The sequence below is a fragment of the Oncorhynchus keta genome, chromosome 21 (genome assembly GCF_023373465.1).
Source record: "Oncorhynchus keta strain PuntledgeMale-10-30-2019 chromosome 21, Oket_V2, whole genome shotgun sequence".
Lineage (NCBI taxonomy): Eukaryota > Metazoa > Chordata > Actinopteri > Salmoniformes > Salmonidae > Oncorhynchus > Oncorhynchus keta.
Genome location: NC_068441.1, coordinates 2,769,396 through 2,791,007, shown reverse-complemented (window position 1 = coordinate 2,791,007; position 21,612 = coordinate 2,769,396). Strand labels below are relative to the sequence as shown.

Genomic DNA, 21,612 nt, shown 5'->3' with positions numbered 1-21,612 from the left:
TCTTTGCAACTCTGCCTAGAAGGCCAGCATCCCGGAGTCACCTCTTTACTGTTGATGTTCAGACTGGTGTTTTGCAGGTACTATTTAATGAGGCTGCCAGTAGAGGACTTGAGGCCTCTGTTTCTCAAACTAGACACTAATGTACTTGTTCTCTTTCTCAGTTGTGCACCGGGGCCTCCCACTCCTCTTTCTATTCTGGTTAGAGCCAGTTTGCACTGTTCTATGAAGGAAGTAGTACACAGCGTTGTACGAGATCTTCAGTTTCTTGGCAATTTCTCGCATGGAATAGCCTTCATTTCTCAGAACAAGAATAGACTGATGAGTTTCAGAAGAAAGAAAGTTCTTTGTTTCTGGCCATTTTGAGCCTGTAATTGAACCCAAATGCTGATGCTCCAGATACTCAAGTCTAAAGGCCAGTTTTATTGCTTCTTTATCAGCACAGCAGTTTTCAGCTGTGCTAACATAATTGCAAAAGGGTTTCCTAATGATCAATTAGCCTTTTAAAATGATAAACTTGGATTAACTTGGATAAGCTAACACAACGTGCCATTGGAACACAGGAGTGACGTTTACTGATAATCGGCCTCTGTACACTGACAGTTGAAGTCGGAAGTTTACATACACTTATGTTGGGAGTCATTCAAACTCGTTTTTCAACTCCACACATTTCTTCTTAACAAACTATAGTTTTGGCAAGTCGGTTAGGACATCTACTTTGTGCATGTCTGTAAACAATTGTTTACAATTGTTTACTGACAGATTATTTCACTTATAATTCACTGTATCACAATTCCAGTGCGAAAGAAGTTTACATACAATAAATTGACTGTGCCTGTTAACAGTTTGGACAATTCCAGAAAGTGATGTCATGACTTTAGAAGCTTATGATAGGCTAATTGACATCATTTGAGTCAATTGGAGGTGTACCCATGGATGTATTTCAAGGCCTATCTTCAAACTCAGTTCCTCTTTGCTTGACATCATGGGGAAATCAAAAGAAAACAGCCAAGACTTCAGAAAACAATTGTAGACCTCCACAAGTCTGGTTCATCCTTGGGAGCAATTTCCACATGCCTGAAGGTACCACGTTCATCTATACAAACAATAGTATGCAAATATAAACACCATGGGACCACGCAGCCGTCATACCGTTCAGGGAGGAGACGCATTTTGTATTCTAGAGATGAATGTACTTTGTTGCGAAAAGTGCAAATCAAATCCCAGAACAACAGCAAAGGACCTTCTGAAGATGCTGAAGGAAACAGGTACAAAAGTATCTATATCCACAGTAAAATGAGTCCTATACCGACATAATCATAAAGGCTGCTCAGCAAGGAAGAAGCCACTGCTCCAAAACCGCCATAAAGAAGCCAGACTACGGTTTGAAACTGCACATGGCGACAAAGATCGTACTTTTTTGGAGAAATGTCCTCTGGTCTGATGAGATAAAAATAGAACTGTTTGGCCATAATGACCATCGTTATGTTTGGAGGAAAAAGGGGGAGGCTTGCAAGCCGAAGAACACCATCCCAACCGTGAAGCACGGGGGTGGCAGCATCATGTTGTGGGTGTACTTTTCTGCATGAGGGACAGGTGCACTGAACAAAATAGATGGCATCATGAGGGAAGAAAATTATGGGGATAATCTGAAGCAACATCTCAAGACATCAGTCAGGAAGTTAAAGCTTGGTCGCAAATGGGTCTTCCAAATGGACAATGACCCCAAGCATACTTCCAAGGTTGTGGCAAAATGGCTTAAGGACAACAAAGTTAAGGTATTGGAGTGACCATCAAAAAGCCCTGACCTCAACCCTATAGAAAATGTGTGAGCAGAACTGAAAAAGTGTGTGCGAGCAAGGAGGTCTACAAACCTGATTCAGTTACACCAGTTCTGTCAGGAGGAATGGGCCAAAATTCCCCCAATTTATTGTGGGAAGCTTGTGGAAGGTTACCCGAAGCGTTTGATCCAAGTTAAACAATTTAAAGGCAATGCTATCAAATACTAATTGAGTGTATGTTATCTTCTGACCCACTGGGATGTGATGAAAAAAATAAAAGCTGAAATAAATAATTCCCTCTACTATTATTTTGACATTTCACATTCTTAAAATAAAGTGGTGATCCTAACTGACCTGAAATTGTTTTTTACTAGGATTAAATGTCAGGAATGGTGAAAAACTGAGTTTAAATGTATTTGGCTAAGGTGTAAGTAAACTTCCAACTTCAACTATATGTTGATATTCCATTAAAAATCTGCCAATTCCATCTACAATAGTCATTTACATTAACAATGTCTTACTCTGTATTTCTGATAAATTTTATGTTATTTTAATGGACAAAAAAGTAGCTTTTCTTTCAAAAACAAGGACATTTCTAAGTGACCCCAAACTTTTGAACGGTAATGTATGTGAATGCATGTATCATTCCAGCAATATTGAGAAGAACTACTTGGTTGTGCCTGTTGTCCACACACGTATGCCCTCTCATTGGCTAGAAAGGCCCCACCTGATCTCATCTGCCTTTGAGGACATGTATTTACATTGTTTGAGTGGTCACTCGGCTATTTTGTCAGTATAATAGATCATCTTTCTAGAAAACACTGCTATGCTACTGGATCCATAAGCTCAAAGGCACCACCTATCCAGGAGTCAATGAGGCCAGAGTTCACCCCTTTCCTACACACTCAGGTATGGTCTTTTGAGAATAATCTTTCGTTTTTTTTGTTTTTCATCATCCATACTCTTATCTCCAACACGAATTTGGATTATTTAAGAATAAATAAGTAGCGTCTCCTTTTGAGGCACTACATCTCGAATTATGAATAATGCTTGTGATGAAATGTACATTATATTGTCAGTCTGCAACGAGAGATGGGTTGTTTAATGAGAATGAAACATTTACAACCATTTTCCTACTGTAAAACATGCTGTGGGATTATACTTTTTCCGTTTCAGCGTGTCTGAACTTTAATCATGATGACACCCCTTACAGTAAGTCAGTGTACAGTACGATTGCCTATAACAGAACCGTTACCCTGGACTGAAGAGCCCACTGTGAGGAAACATCATACCTTACAGCTTTATACCATAAACCAACGGCCACACCATTAATGTGGGAAGCAGCCCTTCCGTCTCAAATACCACTTACCTCTCACAAATTGACTTGCAGTTTCTCTTGGACCCAATGCCTATTTCTTTGTCATTTGGGGACCATAGCCTCATCCTGCCAAAATAGGACATACAACTGTGCTGTGCTCACTGCCAACACAGTGTATTACATGAGTCAGTGAGTCAATCAACAAAAAAAACTAAACACACATGGTGCCACATTATTTGTGTCAGTGTTAATTTAATCATACAAATCTTAATTTATACATACAGGAAATATGCTTGAATTTGACATGTTTTCTTCTCATAAATGTTCTATCGTAAGACTATGCAAACTCTCCACTCGTCCACTCACCATGCCACACCGCTTAAAAAAAAGAAAACAATTAAAAACTCCCCATCGAACACAAAACACAAGCAAAGCAGACAGCAAGGTACTCCGATAAAAAAAAGTCGTATAAAAAAAAAAAAACGTTTGGGAAGACTAACAGTAATGACCTCGAGAAATACAGAAATATGAAAGGCTTGTGTGAAAACACCATGCCCACAAGAAAACAGACACCGTACATCAGAATGAACCATAAAAGACTATTGTACGGCCATCTACAACAGCTTTAGTCGATGAATAACAATGGTCACAAATTGCCTTTTTTTATTTTTACTCAACCTGTTGGAACATAGGAAGCAGACAAATCAGGATTACTTGAAGGGTGCGATAGAAAAAGGGTTCAAAACGACAACATTCCAAATGGTAAACAAATGGCAGAACATGATGTTAACTCAGTTTGGTTGACATTTGGAAACAATGATTAACATAACAAGACCTCATACAGCAATTTATGCAGAGGACAATGAATTCCAGGGTTGACCCTGTGTTCGTTTGAATATAAGTAGTACCAAATTTACTTAGTTTGACAATCAAAACGGGATTTCAATGTTGTGTACAAGTTTGGAAGAAAAATAAAACAAGGAGTATATATGAAAACAAAATACGCTCTAGATCCTGATAGTACATCGAATCACCACTTGCAAATATCCGAAGTGGCATCGTGCAAACTGCAGAAACTGCAGAAATAAAACAATGGTGTTGATATTGCTGATGGCTTGAGAAGTCACAAATCCAGAAGTCGATCTTTCTATGATGTTGTCTGTCGTGACGTGTCAGAGACGATTTGGTTTGGTAGTTTAATTAATAGCACCATCTGCTTGCTCTAAAGAACAAGCTTTACCACTGAACTATGCATCTCTGTGTTAGAACAGTACAGCAAAGCCTTACTTACTGGGCTACTCATTCACAGGCCTGTATCCTAAATTCTGAAACATCAGTGGAGGAATTGTTTTAGAATGAGTATTATATTTATGTGTACATAGGTCACCACTTTCTTGCCGATGTAGTAACCACCATTTCATGTTTAGTAAAATCCAGAAGGAAACCATACACATATAGTAACAGTCCAACGTTTGGACACACCTACTCATTCAAAGTTCTCTCTTTATTTGACAATTTTCTACATTGTAGAATAATAGTGAAGACATCAAAACGATGAAATAACACATATGGAATCATGTAGCAACCAAGAAAAAGTGTTAAACAAATCAAAATATATTTTATATTTCGGAATCTTCAAAGTAACCAACCTTTGTTTTGATGACAGCTTTGCACACTCTTGGCATTCTCTCAACCATCTTTGCGTAGAATGCTTCTCCAACAGTCTTGAAGGAGTTCCCACATGTAGTAAGGGTAGGCAACATAACATCTGTCACGCTGATCCTCAACACTAGGGCCCCTCAAGGGTGAGTGCTTAGTCCCCTCTTGTATTTCCTGTTCACCCATGAATGTGTGGCCAGCACGACTCCAAAACCACCATTAAGTTTTCTGACGACACCAACAAAGATGAGACAGCCTATAGGGAAGGGGTCATGGACCTGGCAGTTTGGTGCCAGGACAACAACCTTTCAATGTGAGCAAGACAAAAGGAGCTGATTTGGACTATAGGAAGGCCGAACAGGCCCCCATTAACATTGACGGGACTGAAGTGGAGCGGGTCGAGAGTTAAGTTCCTTGGTGTCAACATCACCAAACTATCATGGTTCAAACACACCAAGGCAGTTGTGAAGAGGGCACAGCAACACCTTTTCCGCCGCAGGAGACTGAAAAGACTTGGCATGGGTCCACCTCCCCCTCCCTTTGTCTTTACACTGCTGCTACTCGCTGTTTATTTTCTATGCATAGTCACTTTACAAATTACCTCGATTAACCTGTACCCCCACACATTGACTCAGTGCTGGTACCCCCTGCAAATAGCCTCGTTATAGTGTTATTTTGATTGATTCAAAAATTTTTTTAACTTGAGTTAATTTAGTAAATATTTCATTAACACTACTTCTTGAACTACATTGTTGGTTAAGGGCTTGTAAGTACGCATTTCACGGTAAGGTCTACACCTGTTGTATTCGGCACACGTGACAAATACAATTTGAAATGCTGAGCTCGTTGGCTGCTTCTCCTTCACTCCGCGGACCAACTCATCCCAAACCATCTTAATTGGGATGAGGTCAGGTGATTGTGGAGGCCAGGTCATCTGATGCAGTACTCCATAAATCTCCTTCTTGGTCAAATAGCCCTTACACAGCCTGGATGTGTGTTTTGGGTCATTGTCCTGTTGAAAAACAAATGACAGTGGGACTAAGTGTAAACCAGATGGGATGAGGTATCGCTGTAGAATACTGTGGTAGCCAAGCAGGTTAAGGGTGCCTTGAATTCATAATAAATCACAGATGAGGTCACCAGCAAAGCACCCCCACACCCTCACACCTCCATGCTTCATGGTGGGAACCACACATGCAGAGATCATCCGTTCACCTACTCTGTGTCTCACAAAAGAACCAAAAATCTCAAATTTGAACTCATCAGACCAAAGGACAGATTTCCACCGGTCTAATGTCCATTGCTCGTGTTTCTTCTCGTGTTTCTTGGCCCAAGCAAGTCTCTTCTTATTGGTGTCCTTTAGTAGTGGTTTAACTAGGAACAGCCTTGTTCAGGAGCAGAAGGACAGATTTGTACCTTGTCAGCTCGGGGATTCGATCTTGCAACCTTTCGGTTACTAGTCCAATGCTCTAACCACTAGGCTATGCTGCGGCCCCACTGCCGTTTCTTTGGAGCAATTTAACCAAGAAGGTCTGATTCACAGTCTCCTCTGAAAAGTTGATGTTGAGATGTGTCTGTTACTTGAACTCTGAATAATTTATTTGGGCTGCAATTTCTGAGGCTGGTAACCCTAATGAACAGCAGAGGTAACTCTGGGTCTTCCTTTCTGTGGCGGTCCTCGTGAGAGCCAGTTTCATCATAGCGCTTGGTTTTTGCGACTGCACTTAAACTTTCAAAGTTCTTTACATTTTCCGGATTGTCTTAAAGTAGTGATGGACTGTCGTTTCTCTTTTCGTATTTGAGTTGTTCTTGCCATAATAAAGACTTGGTATTTTACCAAATAGATTTATCTTCTGTATACCAACCCTACCTTGTCAACACAACTGATTGGCTCATACGCATTGAGGACATGAATTCCACAAATTAACAAGGCACACCTGTTAATTGTATTCCAGGTGACTCTCATTAAGCTGGTTGAGAGAATGCCAAGAGTGTGCAAAAGCTGTTGTCAAGGCAAAGGGTGGCTACATTGAAGAATCTCAAATATATTTTGATTTGTTTAACACTTTTTTGGTTACTACATGATTCCTTCCATGTGTTATATAATAGTTGATGTCTTCACTATTATTCTACATTGTAGAAAATAGGAAAAATAAAGAACATTGGAACTTCTGACTGGTACTGTACATATGCAGACATTGATTTAAAACCTAAAGTTGGAAGTTTACATACACCTTAGCCAAATGCATATAAACTACATTTTTCACAATTCCTGACATTTAATCATAGTAAAAATGCTCTGTCTTAGGTCAGTTGGGATCACCACTTTAATTTTAAGAATGTGAAATGTCAGAATAATAGTTGAGAGAATGATTTATTTATTTCTTTCATCACATTCCCAGTGGGTCAGAAGTTTACACACACTCAATTAGTATTTGGTAGCATTGCCTTTAAATTGTTTAACTTGGGTCAAATGTGTCAGGTAGCCTTCCACAAGCTTCCCACAATAAGTTAGGTGCATTTTGGCCCATTCCTCCTGACAGAGCTGGTGTAAAACGGAGTCAGGATTGTAGGCCTCCTTGCTCGCACACGCTTTTTCAGTTCTGCCCACAATTTTTTTTATAGGATTGAGGTCAGGGCTCTGTGATGGCCACTCCAATCGCTTGACTTTGTTGTCCTTAAGCCATTTTGCCACAACTTTGGAAGTACGCTTGGGGTCATTGGGAAGACCCATTTGCGACCAAGCTTCAACTTCCTGACTGATGTTTTGAGTTGTTGCTTCAATATATCCCCATAATTCTCCTTCCACATGATGCCATCTATTTTGTTAAGTGCACCAGTCCCTCCTGCAGCAAAGAACCCCCACAACATGATGCTGCCACCCCTGTGCTTCACGGTTGTGATGGTGTTCTTCGGCTTGCAAGCGTTCCCCTTTATCCTCCAAACATAGTAATGGTCATTATGGCCAAACAGTTCTATTTTTGTCTCATCAGACCAGAGGACATTTCTCCAAAAAGTACGATATTTGTCCCCATGTGCAGTTGCAAACTGTAGTCTGGCTTTTTTTAATGGCGGTTTTGGAGCAGTAGCTTCTTCCTTGCTGAGTGGTCTTTCATGTTATGTCGATATAGGACTCGTTTTACTGTGTATATATACACTTTTGTAGACGTTTCCTCCAGCATCTTCACAAGGTCATTTGTTGTTGTTCTGGGATTGCTTTGCACTTTTCGCACCAAAGTACGTTCATCTCTAGGAGAGAGAACGAGTCTCCTTCCTGAGCGGTATGACAGCTGCGTGGTCCTATGGTGTTTATACTTACGTACTCTTCTTTGTACAGATGAACGTGGTACCTTTCGGCGTTTGGAAATTGCTCCCAAGGATGAACCAGACTTGTGGATGTCTACAATTTTTTGGCTGATTTATTTAGCTTTCCCCATGATGTCAAGTAAAGAGGCACTGAGTTTGAAGGTAGGCCTTGAAATATATCCACAGATACACCTCCAATTGACGTCAATTAGCAATCAGAAACTTTTAAAGCCATGACATAATTTTCTGGAATTTTCCATGCCGTTTAAACACACAGTCAACTTTGTGTATGTAAACTTCTGACCCACTGGAATTGTGATACAGTGAATTGTAAGTGAAATAATCTGTCTGTAAACAATTTTTGGAAAAATGACTTGTGTCACACAAAGTAGATATCCTAACCAACTTGCCAAAACTTTAGTTACTTAACAAGAAATTTGTGGAGTGGTTGAAAAACATAGTTTGAATGACTCCAACCTAGGTGTAGGTAAACTTCCGACTTCAACTGTACAATTGCTCAACAGGCAAAATTGTTTTAGATGGCTTTTTTTCACTCACACGTCATTTGCTCAAGCTCACACGCATCCATCCCTTTGCTAAACTCATCCAGCAGTCCTTACTCACTGAGGTGTGTTGACAGATAAAAATAAGAAAGAAAACTAAAAACAGCTGTGTAGTAGTACGACAACTTTTTTTAAAGGATTTATAGCACTCATTATGTGGCATTTACAGACAGATCTCAGGAGGGTGCTGATGATGTAGGTAGGGGGTTATTCGCTGGGGTCGGTGCGTCCTTGTTCTCTCTGTAGCTTGTGTTTTGGTGGATTGGGGGCAAGGAAGAGGGTTGTCTGGAGTCTGTATGAAATGTGTCACTCCCCTCTCCGGTGCCCCTGCCTCAACATACCCAGGTCAGTTCAGCACCGCCTGGATCTCCCATCTTTTTAACTCTGGCCAAACGGATAGGGGCCATGAATACCCTGGGGAGAGACACAGAACACAGTGCACAATTTTACGCTGAACGGCGCATGCCTCTTGCGGAGTCTGCGTGCTTACGCCCAGGTTCATTGAATTTAATAGGAGTTTCAGAACAGTCAGGTGTACCCAGCCAGGAGTGGCAGTACATTTACAGTCTGGAATTAAAAAAAAAAAGGCCAGCCATAACAGAACGATGAGGTGATTTAGAGCAGGCACGGAACACACACATATCCAAGCATCTCTGAGGGCTATATGGTGGCAAACTGACAAGGGTTATCATCATATATACAGGTAAATCCATAAAAACAAAAATGACTTGCATCATTAAGGGCAATAAACTTGGCAAAGCAGGTGGTGTACAGGAGCTGTAGTGGTGGATGTTGTTGCTCAGTGAGGATATTAACCACGAACTGACATAGGGCTGGTTTTCCAGACACAGATTATGACTACAAGGAGAACCTCCACTGAGAATGCTTTAGTCCAAGACTTTTAAAAAAAAGGGCCAATGCAGCCGTGTTTATCTCAATATCAAATCATTTCTCAGTAACAATTAAGTACTATGGATGAATATTTTCCCCAAAAATCTACCTGCATTTCAATACCAAGAATAATTCATATTTATACCGAGAGTGCAACGAGTGTACACAGAGTCGGGAAGCAAGTTCAGAGAGTGAGTGTTTTTATGAATAAAAGAAACAATGAACACGAAACAACGCACCGACATGAAAACAGAGTCAATAACACCTGAGGAAAGAACAAAAGGGGAGTGACAGATGTAGGGAAGATAATCAAGGAGGGGATGGAGTCCAGGTGAGTGTTATGAGGCGCAGGTGCGTGAAACGATGGTGACAGGGGTGCGGGATAATCAGCAGCCTGATGACCTAGAGGCCGGAGAGGGAGTATACGTTGCAGAGAGTCCCGGGAAATACCACCAAAAAATCTTTCAAACAAAGATATGGTTACTTTGCCAGAGTTCTCCCAATATATACAAAGATTTCACCAAAAGTGAAACTGATATTTAGTAATGATACAGTAACTTTGATCGCCAGTAACATTGTTGTGAATTGCGAAAGGGTTCATAAATTATGAGCATTATTAATTAATTCAGGCATAGAGCGCACCCCGAATAGGCTATAGCGTTGTCGAATCATACAAACTTTGTAACGGCGGTCAAACTGCTCAAAGTTGACAGAATATCTCCTATTTGGCAAAATCAATATTATTATTATAATAATACAGATCGGCTCATGAAATAATAATAATAATCCACTTGAGCGCTCATGTGGGCAGCAATAAGAGACAGTGCAGAGAAGCAGGATAAACGTTACAGCTGTATTTTGACATGCATAGGCGAGACATGCTTTGATAATGCAACCTATGGATTACAGAATAAAGTTAGGAATTTTAATGTGAGACAGGAGTCAGGATTTTGGGTTTCGTTGGGATTGGCACAATAGGTAAATAGCCTAGGCTTGATATTTTTTTTAAAGGCTACAACGCAAGTCAATATAGAAATATACACTGGATTTAGGCTACATTATTGCACACTAAATGTTTCTGATCAGTGATAGCTCATTTATTATTTTGCTCATCTACCACATGTCCTGCCAGAGATCAAATAACCAAATAGAGATTCAGTGACACAAAATCACATTGATTGATTATCAGACAAGTCACAGGCTTTTGGTTGAGAGTAGGACCGGCTACTACATGAGTGAAGAGCAAGCAGACTTGTTCAAAAAATGTTATCAGCTAATACACAGTGGCAAGAAAAAGTATGTGAATTATTACCTGGATTTCTGCCTAAATTGGTCATCAAATTTGATCACAACAATAGACAAACATAGTGTGCATAAACTAATAACACACAAATTATAGAATGTTTCATTGTCTATATTGAATACATCATTTAAAAATTCACAGTGTAGGTTGGATAAAGTATATGAACCCCTAGGCTAATGACTTCTCAAAAAGCTAACTGGAGTCAGGAGTCAGCTAACCTGGAGTCCAATCAATGGGACGAGATTGGAGATGTTGTTTAGAGCTGCCTTGACCTATAAAAACAAAACAAATAAATAAATAATACAAATTTTAAAAAACAAATTTGAGTTCGCTATTCACAAGAAGCATTGCCTGATGTGAACCATGCGTCGAACAAAAGAGATCTCAGAAGACCTAAGAATTGTTGACTTGCATAAAGCTGGAAAGGATTACAAAAGTATCTCTAAAAGCCTTGATGTTCATCATTCCACAAATTCTAGAAAAATCTAGAAATGGAGGAAGTTCAGCACTGTTGCTACTCTCCCTATGAGTGACCGTCCTGCAAAGATGACTGCAAGAGCACAGAATGCTCAATGAGGTTAAGAAGAATCCTGGAGTCTCAGCTAAAGACATCTCTGGAACATGCTAACATCTCTGTTGAGGAGTCTACGATATGGAAAACACTAAACAAGAATGGTGTTCATGGGAGGACATCATGGAAGGAGCCACTGCTGTCCAAAAAAAAACATTGCTGCACATCTGAAGTTTGCAAAAGTGCACCTGGATGTTCCACAGCGCTACTGGCAAAATATTCTGTGGACAGATGACACTACAGTTGAGTTGTTTGGAAGGCACACACAACACTGTGTGGAGAGAAAAAAAAGGCACAGCACACCAACATCAAAACCTCATCCCAACTGTAAAGTATGGTGGAGGGAACATCATGGTTTGGAGCTGTTTTGTTGCCTCAGGGCCTGGACAGCTTGCTATAGTCAGCGGAAAAGTTAATTCAAGTTGATCAAGACATTTTGCAGAACAATTTTAGGCTGTCTGCCTGCCAATTGAAGCTCAACAGAAGTTGGGTGACGCAACAGGACAACGACCCAAAACACAGAAGTAAAATCAACAACAGAATGGCTTAAACAGAATAGAAAACACCTTCTGGAATGGCCCAGTCCTGACATCAACCTGATTGAGATGCTGTGGCATGACCTCAAGAGAGCAGTTCACACCAGACATCCCAAGAATATTGCTGAACTGAAACAGTTTTGTAGAGGGGAATGGTACAAAATTCCCCCTGACCGTTGTGCAGGTCTGATCTGCAACTACAGAAAATATTTGGTTCAGGTTATTGCTGCCAAAGGAGGGTCAACCAGTTATCAAATCCAAGGGTTCACATACATTATCCACCCTGCACTGTGAATGTTTACACAGTGTTTTCAATAAAGACAAACGTAGAATTGTTTGCGTGTTATTAGTTTAAGCAGACTGTTTGTCTATTATTGTGACCTAGATGAAGATCAGATAACGTTTTATGACCCTTTTATGCAGAAATCCAGGTACTTCCAAAGGGTTCACACACTTCTTCTTGCCAATGTATGAGCAAACTAGAATAAAATATGACCATTAGTACTTAGCTAATATTTCCCCAGCCTAATTGTTACCAAATATCCAAACAGAGATTCAGTGAAAAATCTATAAGTCCCCCACGCTTGTCAAAGCAGCACTGTCCCAATCAAAACAGTGCTAAAATTATAATCTAGGTGACCACACACACAACGATTGCTTTAAATTAGTATAACGGTTGGATACAACTTTAGGAGTTTCAGTATAAGCAAGAATTTGATAGATGCCTTCAATTGCATTAGCCTACTTTATTCCAATATTTTCATCATTCAGTTTTCCATTCTCTGCGCTTTTTCTAGGCCCAATGGCTGTTTCCTCACTCCATTGCCGCCAGCCTTCACCGTGTTGTTCTCAACACCCGTTTTAAATCAATATAGCCTACTGTTTACTAGAAGTCTGGCTTTTCATTTTTTCCCCCCAGGTTCAGACTCATTTAATTTCTGTGATGGTGGAACAGGCCTGGACTCGGGCTTCTGCTCACCGGGCCTGGATCAGAATCAAATTTTCAGGTATAATTACAACTCCAAATTGCATTTGGGTCTTGTGTGCAGTCCGGCAGTTTCAATTATGCATGTGCTTTGAATTTATGGCGACTTTGTGTGAACTAAATCCATGAGGCTAAAGGCTTCCATGTGACAACCTGTTTAGATAATGTGCCATTACATTTTTAGCCAATCTGCTGCGGCGCATGTTGTGGATTTTGTGGAATTGCATTAGTGCCACATTGGGGGGAAATGTTGTAATTTCCCAGGTCTGGTCATAAAAATACAATTTTTAAAAAATCAGAAAATGTGAAGAGTGGTTATGGGATCCAGGTTACTGGTGTTAATACATTTTAAGTACACACACTCATAAGTTTGGGTCACTTAGAAATGTCCTTGTTTTTGAAAGAAAAGCACTTTTTTGTCCATTAAAATAACATCAAATTGATCGGAAATACAGTATAGACATTGTTAAAGTTGTAAAAGACTATTGTAGCTGGAAATATCTAATGGAATATCTACATGGGCCTCTGTACACCTATTATCAGCAACCACCACTCCTGTGTTCCAATGGCATGTTGTGTTAGCTAATCTAAGTTTATCATTTTAAAAGGCTAATTGATCATTAGAAAACCCCTTTGCAATTATGTTAGCACAGCTGAAAACTGTTGTTCTGATTAAAGAAGCAATAAAACTTGCCTTCTTTAGACTAGTTGAGTATCTGGAGCATCAGCATTTGTGGGTTTGATTACAGGCTCAAAATGGCCAGAAACAAAAAACGTTCTTCTGAAACTCAGTCTATTTTTGTTCTGAGAAATGAAGGCTATTCCATGCGAGCAATTGCTAAGAAACTGAAGATCTCGTACAACGCTGTGTACTACTCCATTTCCAGCTAGAATAGTCATTTACAACATTAACAATGTCTACACTGTATTTCTGATCAATTAGATGTTATTTCAATGGGCAAAAAAAAAGAAGAAAAAGAAGTGTGCTTTTCTTTCAAGAACAAGGACATTTCTAAGTGACGCAAAACTTTTGAACGGTAGTGTATATACACACAAAAGTATGTTGAAACCCCTTCAAATTAGTGGATTCGGATATTTCAGCCACAAATTAGGACATAATAAAAAATTAATTGAGCACACAGCCATGCAATCTCCAAAGAGAAACATTGGCAGTAGAATGGCATTACTGAAGAGATCAGCGACTTTCAACGTGGCACTGTCATAGGTTGCCACCTTTCCAACAAGTCAGTTTGTCAGGTCTGCTCTGCAAGAGCTGTCCCGGTCAAATGTAAGTGCTGTTATTGTGAAGTGGAAACGTCTAGGAGCAACAACAGCTCAGCCACGAAGTGGTAGGCCACACAAGCTCACAGAACGCGACCGCCGAGTGCTGAACTGTGTAGCGTGTAAAAATAGCATGTCCTGAGTTACAACACTCACTACCGAGTTCCAAACTGCCTCTGGAAGCAACGCCAGCACAATAACTGTTGTCAGGAGCTTAATGAAATGGGTTTCCATGGCCGAGCAGCCGCACACAAGCCTAAGATCACCATGCGCAATGCCAAGCTTTGGCTGGAGTGGTGTAAAGCTCTACCCCATTGGACTCTAGAGCAATAGAAATGCGTTCTCTAGAGTGATGAATCATGCTTCACCATCTGGGAGGCGACAGACGAATCTGAGTTTGGCAGATTTGGCCCTTTCCTGTTTCAGCATGACAATACCACCGTACACAAAGCGAAGTCCATACAGAAATAGTTTGTTGAGATCGGTGTGGAAGAATTTGACTGGCCGGAAACAGAGCCCTGCCCTCAACCCCATCGAACACCCTTGGGATGAATTGGAACACCGACTGCGAGCCAGGCCTAATCGCCAACATCAGTGCCCGATCTCACTAATACCCTTGTGCTGAATGGAAGCAAATTCCTCAGCAATGTTCCAACATCCAGTAGAAAGCCTTTCCAGAAGAGTGGAGGCTGTTATAGCAGCAAAGGGGGACCAACTCCATATTAATGCCCATTATTTTTTTTAATGAGTTGTTCGCCGAGTAGGTGTCCACATACTTTTGGTAATGTAATTGTTTTTAATAGCAGAGAAGCATAAATATGGAGCCCCCATGCACTTACCACAAATACCTTGTTTGCGGTATTGTACATTCCTCTCAGTTACTCTTTTGATGTATACTGTGCTAATGACGTTAAATTATCTACATTTTTGCTCCAAGACGCTGGCAATTTGAAAAAAACTGAATTCAATTGTGCGGATTTATTCGTGCACTGAATCGTGTCATGCGCTGTAGTTTCAAAACTCTGTGGCTAGTGCTAAAAAAAAAATGGTCAAAAAGAAACACAAAATGGCTTCTTAGCAAAGGGCAATTTCTCAAGCAAGAATTTTGCTAGGACTGTCTGGGAGTGGTCTGAGAGGGAAACTGAAAATGAGTTGCGCTCTAGCCAACAGCCCGCAGATACAGTGCCCGTATAGACTACATATTGAGATTATTACGGACAAAAAGAGTTAAATTATTTGTATTTGTCAAATGGCAACCAAGCATCCAAGCAATTATTGGAAAGGAGCATCAAGCTCATCTCTGTGCACTTTCACCACCCTGTGAAGCTCATCATAACTTACTTAATCTGTAGCTTAATAACTTCAGTTTCATACACATGCTACGTTAGGTTAAATACTGTACCCCTGAAAACCAGAAACTTCCACTTTTTGCTAGTAGCCTAATAAACTGCATGCTTTCCCGAACAATCGGTCTGTGCTACAATTCAGAGCAGAGATCTATTATGTTTTCCACACTACCAAACACACATTCTGTAACTGTACAGTAGTGGCAACGCCTGGAAAAATCGGAGAACTTCACTAACACTGTACTTTCGTGACAACAAAAAACACTATATTGAATCGGAGGTTTCAAAGTCAGCCATGAAGAGAGATGTTCTTATCCACATCCATACTTGGCAATGAAAAAATAAATACATAAAAACCTCAAGAAATATTGTAATAACTACTCACTTCAAACACAAGAGGCCCGATGTTTAAGCAGATAACAATGAGGAGTGGACGTCACCTTGTTTTGAGTCAAGCCAAACTTGGTTCATTAATTCATACATACCTGACTGTAAGTGACTACTGATAGATTGCTTTGGAGCCCATTCGATGCTCTATTTACAGCATTGTGAGACAGTCCGTTTTGATCTTGCTGGATGGCGTCCTGCGTGCCCTCCCAGGCTCCTCCAGGGTCTTTCAAGTTGTTGTGGTCTCCGGAGTTGTGTTTGCTCTTCTGTGGCGAGGCGAAGGGGTTGAAGTCTCCCTCCACGTTGCGGTGCGGCTGCGTGTTGAACTCTGTCTCGAAGGAGGACAGCTGCTGTGTCACGCCCAAAAGGCCCCCCACCTCTACACTGAGGATCACCCAGATCACATCTGTGTGGACAGAGAGAGAGTGACACCCACCAGGAGTTAGGGGTGACGTGTTCTGTCCAGGAGACAGAGTGCTGTGAGTTAAATACCCCAATGCTCAGTAAATCAAGGATAAAAAAATCAAGTTGACCAATTTCAAGACATTGATTGACCACTTAAAAATCTTGAAAAAGGACTACACAGCTAAACAGTTGCACACAAACGTATAAAATGATTCAAATAAAAACTGCAGAGGTTAACGTGTCTGGATCATTTCTAGAATGAATTACACCCTTATGGGGGAAAAAAACGTGTCCACAAAACAGTGCATGTTTGGGACCTACCTCCGTAAAACAGTCCTGTGGCTGTGCACATCCTCCATTGGCCCTGGTACATGCCAGGTGACACAGGGCTGTGCATCTGCACACTAACATCTGAGATCTCCTGGGGGTCTAGACAGCGCACCATCACCATGTTGATGTGGCCAAACTGGTCCCCTCCAATGTACTTCAGACATACCCCAGGTGGCCAGGACTCTGCACCTGTGAAACAGACAGACAAAGATATTTGATGCACATTTTTAAGACACAAAGCTCCCTTGCCAAACATGCAGTCAGTTACCTTACCTGCACCACACACACGTTTACAGGCCAGTGGTTTCCAGGTCTTACATTGCAGTGAAGGTTTTTCTTCTTTTGTGACTGAATCATACGTATGGTGATATGAACTGGATGAATAAAAGGTAACCCCCACCTGTATTCTGTATCCTCCAGGTCTTTGTGAACGGTGTGTCGGGGGGAACAGACTCTCCCTCACCAATCGTCACATCCTCCAAAAAGGACATGGATGGTGTGTTGATGCTGGGACTCTCAACGTCATAATATGCACCGATGGCTGCCTGTAGATTCCTGTTTTAATGGCAAAAGACATTGAGGAGAGTGGGTGAGTAAATGCCATGTTTAAACTAGGAAGTATTCAACATGATCTAGTTCCTGAAACTACTTCACAACAACCATTTAAAAATATATATATTTAATAAGTATCTTGCTGATTAAGATTTTCCCTGGCAAAAATATGAGTCAAGGTCATTTCAGGGTTGTTTTATTTTGTTCAGTGATAAAGTCGTGATCACTAGCCTACCTCAGCTCACTACCAATCAAATTATGTCATCATATCACAAACACTCACTAGCTAGGTGTTCAAAAATTTACTCCTAGAGCTTGCACATGGTTGTTTAGCTGGACCACAAAAAAATACAAGTTAAATGCGATGGAAACCCATTTTCAGCTCTACTGATGTTTATTTTATATATTTAAAAAAAAAAAAAGGTTTTATAGGGAGTGTGCCTACTACGGTATTGGCAAGTGTTAGCTACATGGCATGTATAGCCTGCATGATGAAATTATTATGGACCAAAGAGCAAGATAATTTTTATTTGTCAAACAGCTGCCAAGCATCGATGAGCATGTCACCAGAATTAGACCCTCAATATTTGTTGGAAAGGAGCATCAACCTCATCACTTGCGCCACCTTGTGAAGTTCATCTTCATTTGTTCAATCTGTAGCCTAATAAACTGCATGCTTTCCTGACGAGTGGTCCATGACTCCCAAGTTCACTTCAATATGATGGTTATTATATCAATATTTGCCCATAAAAGCATTTCCACCAGCATTTCTCGCATAATTCACTAACAACAAAAAGATTCCACCTTGTCTATCATGTTTTGTTGACAATCGGAAAGTTCGTCAAAAAAAATGTTTAATTTTTTTTTCCATCAGACATGTCATGACATTTTTTTATCCAACATGTACTTTACTGGCATAAAAATGTTCTATGGAAACCTGGTTACCGCTGCCTTGTTATTTTTCATAAGATATGACTTTACTCACATAAAAGCTGGATGGGAGTGTGGTTGTTGAGGTGATTCTATGAATCTGGTCCAGGCAAAATGTTCACTACATTAGTTTTGGAGCCAGGTGCCCCCGTTCAAATCAACTGGGAGCTGGTATATCTCCGACTTCCGATAGTGTGTTCAAGACAACTGGGTACTTGAAGATCAATGACCCCATGATTTTTGTCTTAAACGCACTGACGTCAGAAGTCAGAGATTTCAGAGTTCCCAGTTGTTTTGAACACAGCATAATGAGTAGTATTCTGTGTTTACACATGCAAACGTGATTGCTTTTGACAATAACGTTGTATCTGCCTTCCCAATGAAAACTTGTTTTAAAATACATTCTAACACACACAATGGACAAGATATGTTGTATGCACCATGCTGCCTTGTTGACAACATGACCGAGCAGCACATATTACTGTCTATTTGAGAAAGGCGCTCCTCCCTCACCGCTTTTGCCCGTTCACGGTCGCGGTCCATAGACCGGTGCCCCGCATCATAATCAAATCAGCACAATTTATCTGGCGTTAGCTACAGTTTCACATAACTAACGTAACTATTGCCGCGTTCACATACTAATCGAAACTAAGGAAACTCGGAAAAGTCTGACTCGTTAACTGGTTCGTTATACATGTGCAGCGTTCACCGAATAAGCAAATCGGAAATGTTCGAGTTTCGACTAGCACACGAACACGGCATAATTCCCAGCAATGACATAGCCAAATGCAAAGTATCGGCACAAGTAGATATAACTACATGAAAGAGAACGAGAGAGACACACACAACCACAATAAATAACAGCTAGCTCGCTTTGGCACTAGTCCAAATGTAGCTAGCTACTAGCCAAGTTAGGCCCCATATCCACGAACTCACCAGTTGGTCATGTCAAGGAAGAAGGCGCATCCTGCGGGGTTGAGTTGGAACCCCAGCAGTCTTTGGAATTCTGAGATGAGGACATCCTTGTCAGTGGTGCCCATACAGTTGAATTTCTGCATGAGCTCCGGGTCCAGGTCTATGTCCATGCCCTCCATCGGCAGGTCTACCGTGGCAGCGACGGCGGGGTCTCCTAATTTAAACCGAGGCCTTGTCCAGTCATAACAACCACTCCAACAACAATACATTTAATACGCATGGTGGAGGGCAACGTTTGACGTCGGTGCAATTGAACGTCACCTTGCGTCGCGGTGTGTGAGCCAAGGTGTGGACACAGAGTTTGATCGGGATTTCTATTGGAGAAGCTGTTTATGCACAGATAGAACAACGAGACAGATATTTCACCAGATGTATAAAATGTGAAGAATCCGCTTGGCGTTTTCACTCACTACCAAATATGGCCGGCAGTGGGAGACGATGGAAGGAGATGGATTTTGGCTGAAATTCAGCAAATTTTCTAATCAATGAAACATTGGATCTCAATACAGTTTTCTGTTCCCCAAGCTAGAATCCGTTATGAACAAAGTGGACTACGTTTTTCAGACTTTAACATTTGCCAGTTGCAAAAAATTGCGTTGTTTAGGAGTGCAAATGCGAATTGAGTTATTGCACACTCGGAAATATGCAGATATATGCAAGAAGGATCTAGACTAATTGGATCTCACTGGCTCGTGTTTGTCTCTGCCCACCTCCTTGCTTGTTCTGCCCACTATGACTAATGTATTCTCATTAGAAACGGCAGGCTGTGGTCTCTTAGTTTAGTTCTAAACCTATCTTCATACTCTTCTGTCAAATCAAGCTTTATTTATACAGCACATTTCAGACATGGAATGCACCACAATGTGCTTCACAGGAAAAAAATATATAAAAACAATGGAAATAAAAACTGCAATATTTACTACATAGGCTATATTATTTCTATTATTTCAAGGCTAGCATACAAATAAATACATTGTGAAGCATTTGCAAATGTGACACAATAGGCTGGTAGAGATATATAGCGCTCCGCATTTAAATAACATGTCCTTGTATTATATGATTATAGTCTGTATATTGCACTTATAGGCTGTGACTTAGTTAGAAATAAATACAAAGTCAACAAAAAAAGACTTATTAGTGAATTTGAATTCATTTTTAGAAACATGAGTCGGGCCAGTGTCTGGCTACAGGCTCACGCGTTGCTGCCTGCGAGCCAGCCAGCAGCGGAGAATATCTGAGGCACTGGGGATGGTAAAAACCATTTTGGCCACTCTTGCCAGGCTGGGCAGAGATGCAGAGTTGTTTTATTTTTATATCGATAGGCTTAAAGGTTTTTAGGCTAAACAACCCAATAAAAACGTAAAGCTCCTTGAACGTGGGAATATGACAGGCCTATTGTGCCAAAATCAAGTATGGCCTATTGTATAGATAATAGAATGAAAATGAACTAAACGTTTAAGAGTTCTGATTTTTTATTTATAAATACTTTGTTACAATGACACAGTTATATACCCACCTCCTTCCTTTCTTAAAGCATGTTCACATAGTAAGTACACCATCAAGTGTATTGTCAGATTCCACAATGATTCTTTAGTTGTGGACACTACATCACCACACTCCCTATCTTGCTCTTGGTCCTCATTTTTGTAAATCACCTTAATTTAGCCCCTGTGTGTTTTACTAACTTCTTTATGAAAATATTTAGGGAACTCCATGACAGTAGCTAAAGCAAGGGGCTATAGCAGCACACAAGTAGACTACAAATGCATGCCCTGAGCTCGTCAAGTGAGCTCTACTGGACGAGATGAGAAGGCCGATGCTCAAGTCTCGCCCAAGGCTCCAGTCAAATTGGGCACTCTCAGCTCTGCTCACATACTCTGCTGGCAGGCTATTCCAGAGGCTGGGTATTAGTAACTGAAGGCTGCCTCTCCATGCCTCTTGGTCCTCGGCTTTGGGATAGTTAAAAGGCTAGTGCATTTGAAGCATGTCAGACATGTTTTGGGGTGCACAATCGTGGATTGTTTTAAAACCAATAGAATAATCTTAAAATGAATTCTAAAACTGTCTTTGGTGCGGACTTTTGTCATCGGTCATCTGTTGCTATTTGAATTGTTATTTTAATTTGCTTTTCTTTAGCTAATGATGGTTTCAAAACAATAATCTGGGTCGTTCTAAGGAAAAACACAATTAAATAATCAGAAGTCCTTTATTGCATTAATTAATTAGACTAATCAACAACTCTCCACAGGGAAATCATAATTTGTGATGAGAAAAAGTATGACATTATTAGGCGGAACTATTTATGGGCAACCTTTGAATTTTCGAACAATTGAGAGTGGGAACACAGGCAGGGTTGCCATGTCCACATATTCCTAAAATTGGTTACTAATAAAAACGATATCACCGGTTATAAAATGTATTGGTTGCGAGGTTTGGGCTATTTCTAAATTGCATCGCGGCCGCCATGGCATTTCTCTTATGTTAAAAAAAAAATCT

General features: G+C 40.6%; 1 protein-coding gene across 2 annotated transcripts; it reads right to left on the bottom strand.

The window, feature by feature from the left end:
- Nucleotides 1–3,328: 3,328 nt before the first annotated feature.
- LOC118399941 (protein ILRUN) lies at nt 3,329–19,907 on the bottom strand. Of its 2 annotated transcripts, none has more exons than XM_035796174.2 (5): nt 19,078–19,885; nt 17,060–17,214; nt 16,651–16,848; nt 16,023–16,330; nt 3,329–9,038 (listed from the first exon to the last, which is right to left on the bottom strand). In XM_035796174.2, the coding sequence occupies exons 1-5, from the start codon at nt 19,323–19,325 to the stop codon at nt 9,003–9,005; spliced, it is 945 nt and encodes a 314-aa protein (XP_035652067.1). In that variant the 5' UTR covers nt 19,326–19,885; the 3' UTR covers nt 3,329–9,002. The 2 variants fall into 2 exon arrangements, with proteins under 2 accessions (XP_035652067.1, XP_052329184.1); XM_052473224.1 differs by lacking the exon at nt 3,329–9,038 and adding an exon at nt 9,144–9,917 and having other exon boundaries at nt 19,078–19,907.
- Nucleotides 19,908–21,612: the final 1,705 nt, after the last annotated feature.

What these genes read in the sequence shown, in the direction of transcription:
- LOC118399941 (XM_052473224.1), bottom strand. Translation starts at nt 19,325, where the DNA reads ATGTATTGTTGTTGGAGTGGTTGTTATGACTGGACAAGGCCTCGGTTT. An exon ending in CTGGAGGATACAGAATACAG is followed by an intron (nt 16,849 to 17,059) that starts GTGGGGGTTACC and finishes TCTGTTTCACAG; the next exon opens with GTGCAGAGTCCTGGCCACCT. An exon ending in CACAGGACTGTTTTACGGAG is followed by an intron (nt 16,331 to 16,650) that starts GTAGGTCCCAAA and finishes CTGTCCACACAG; the next exon opens with ATGTGATCTGGGTGATCCTC.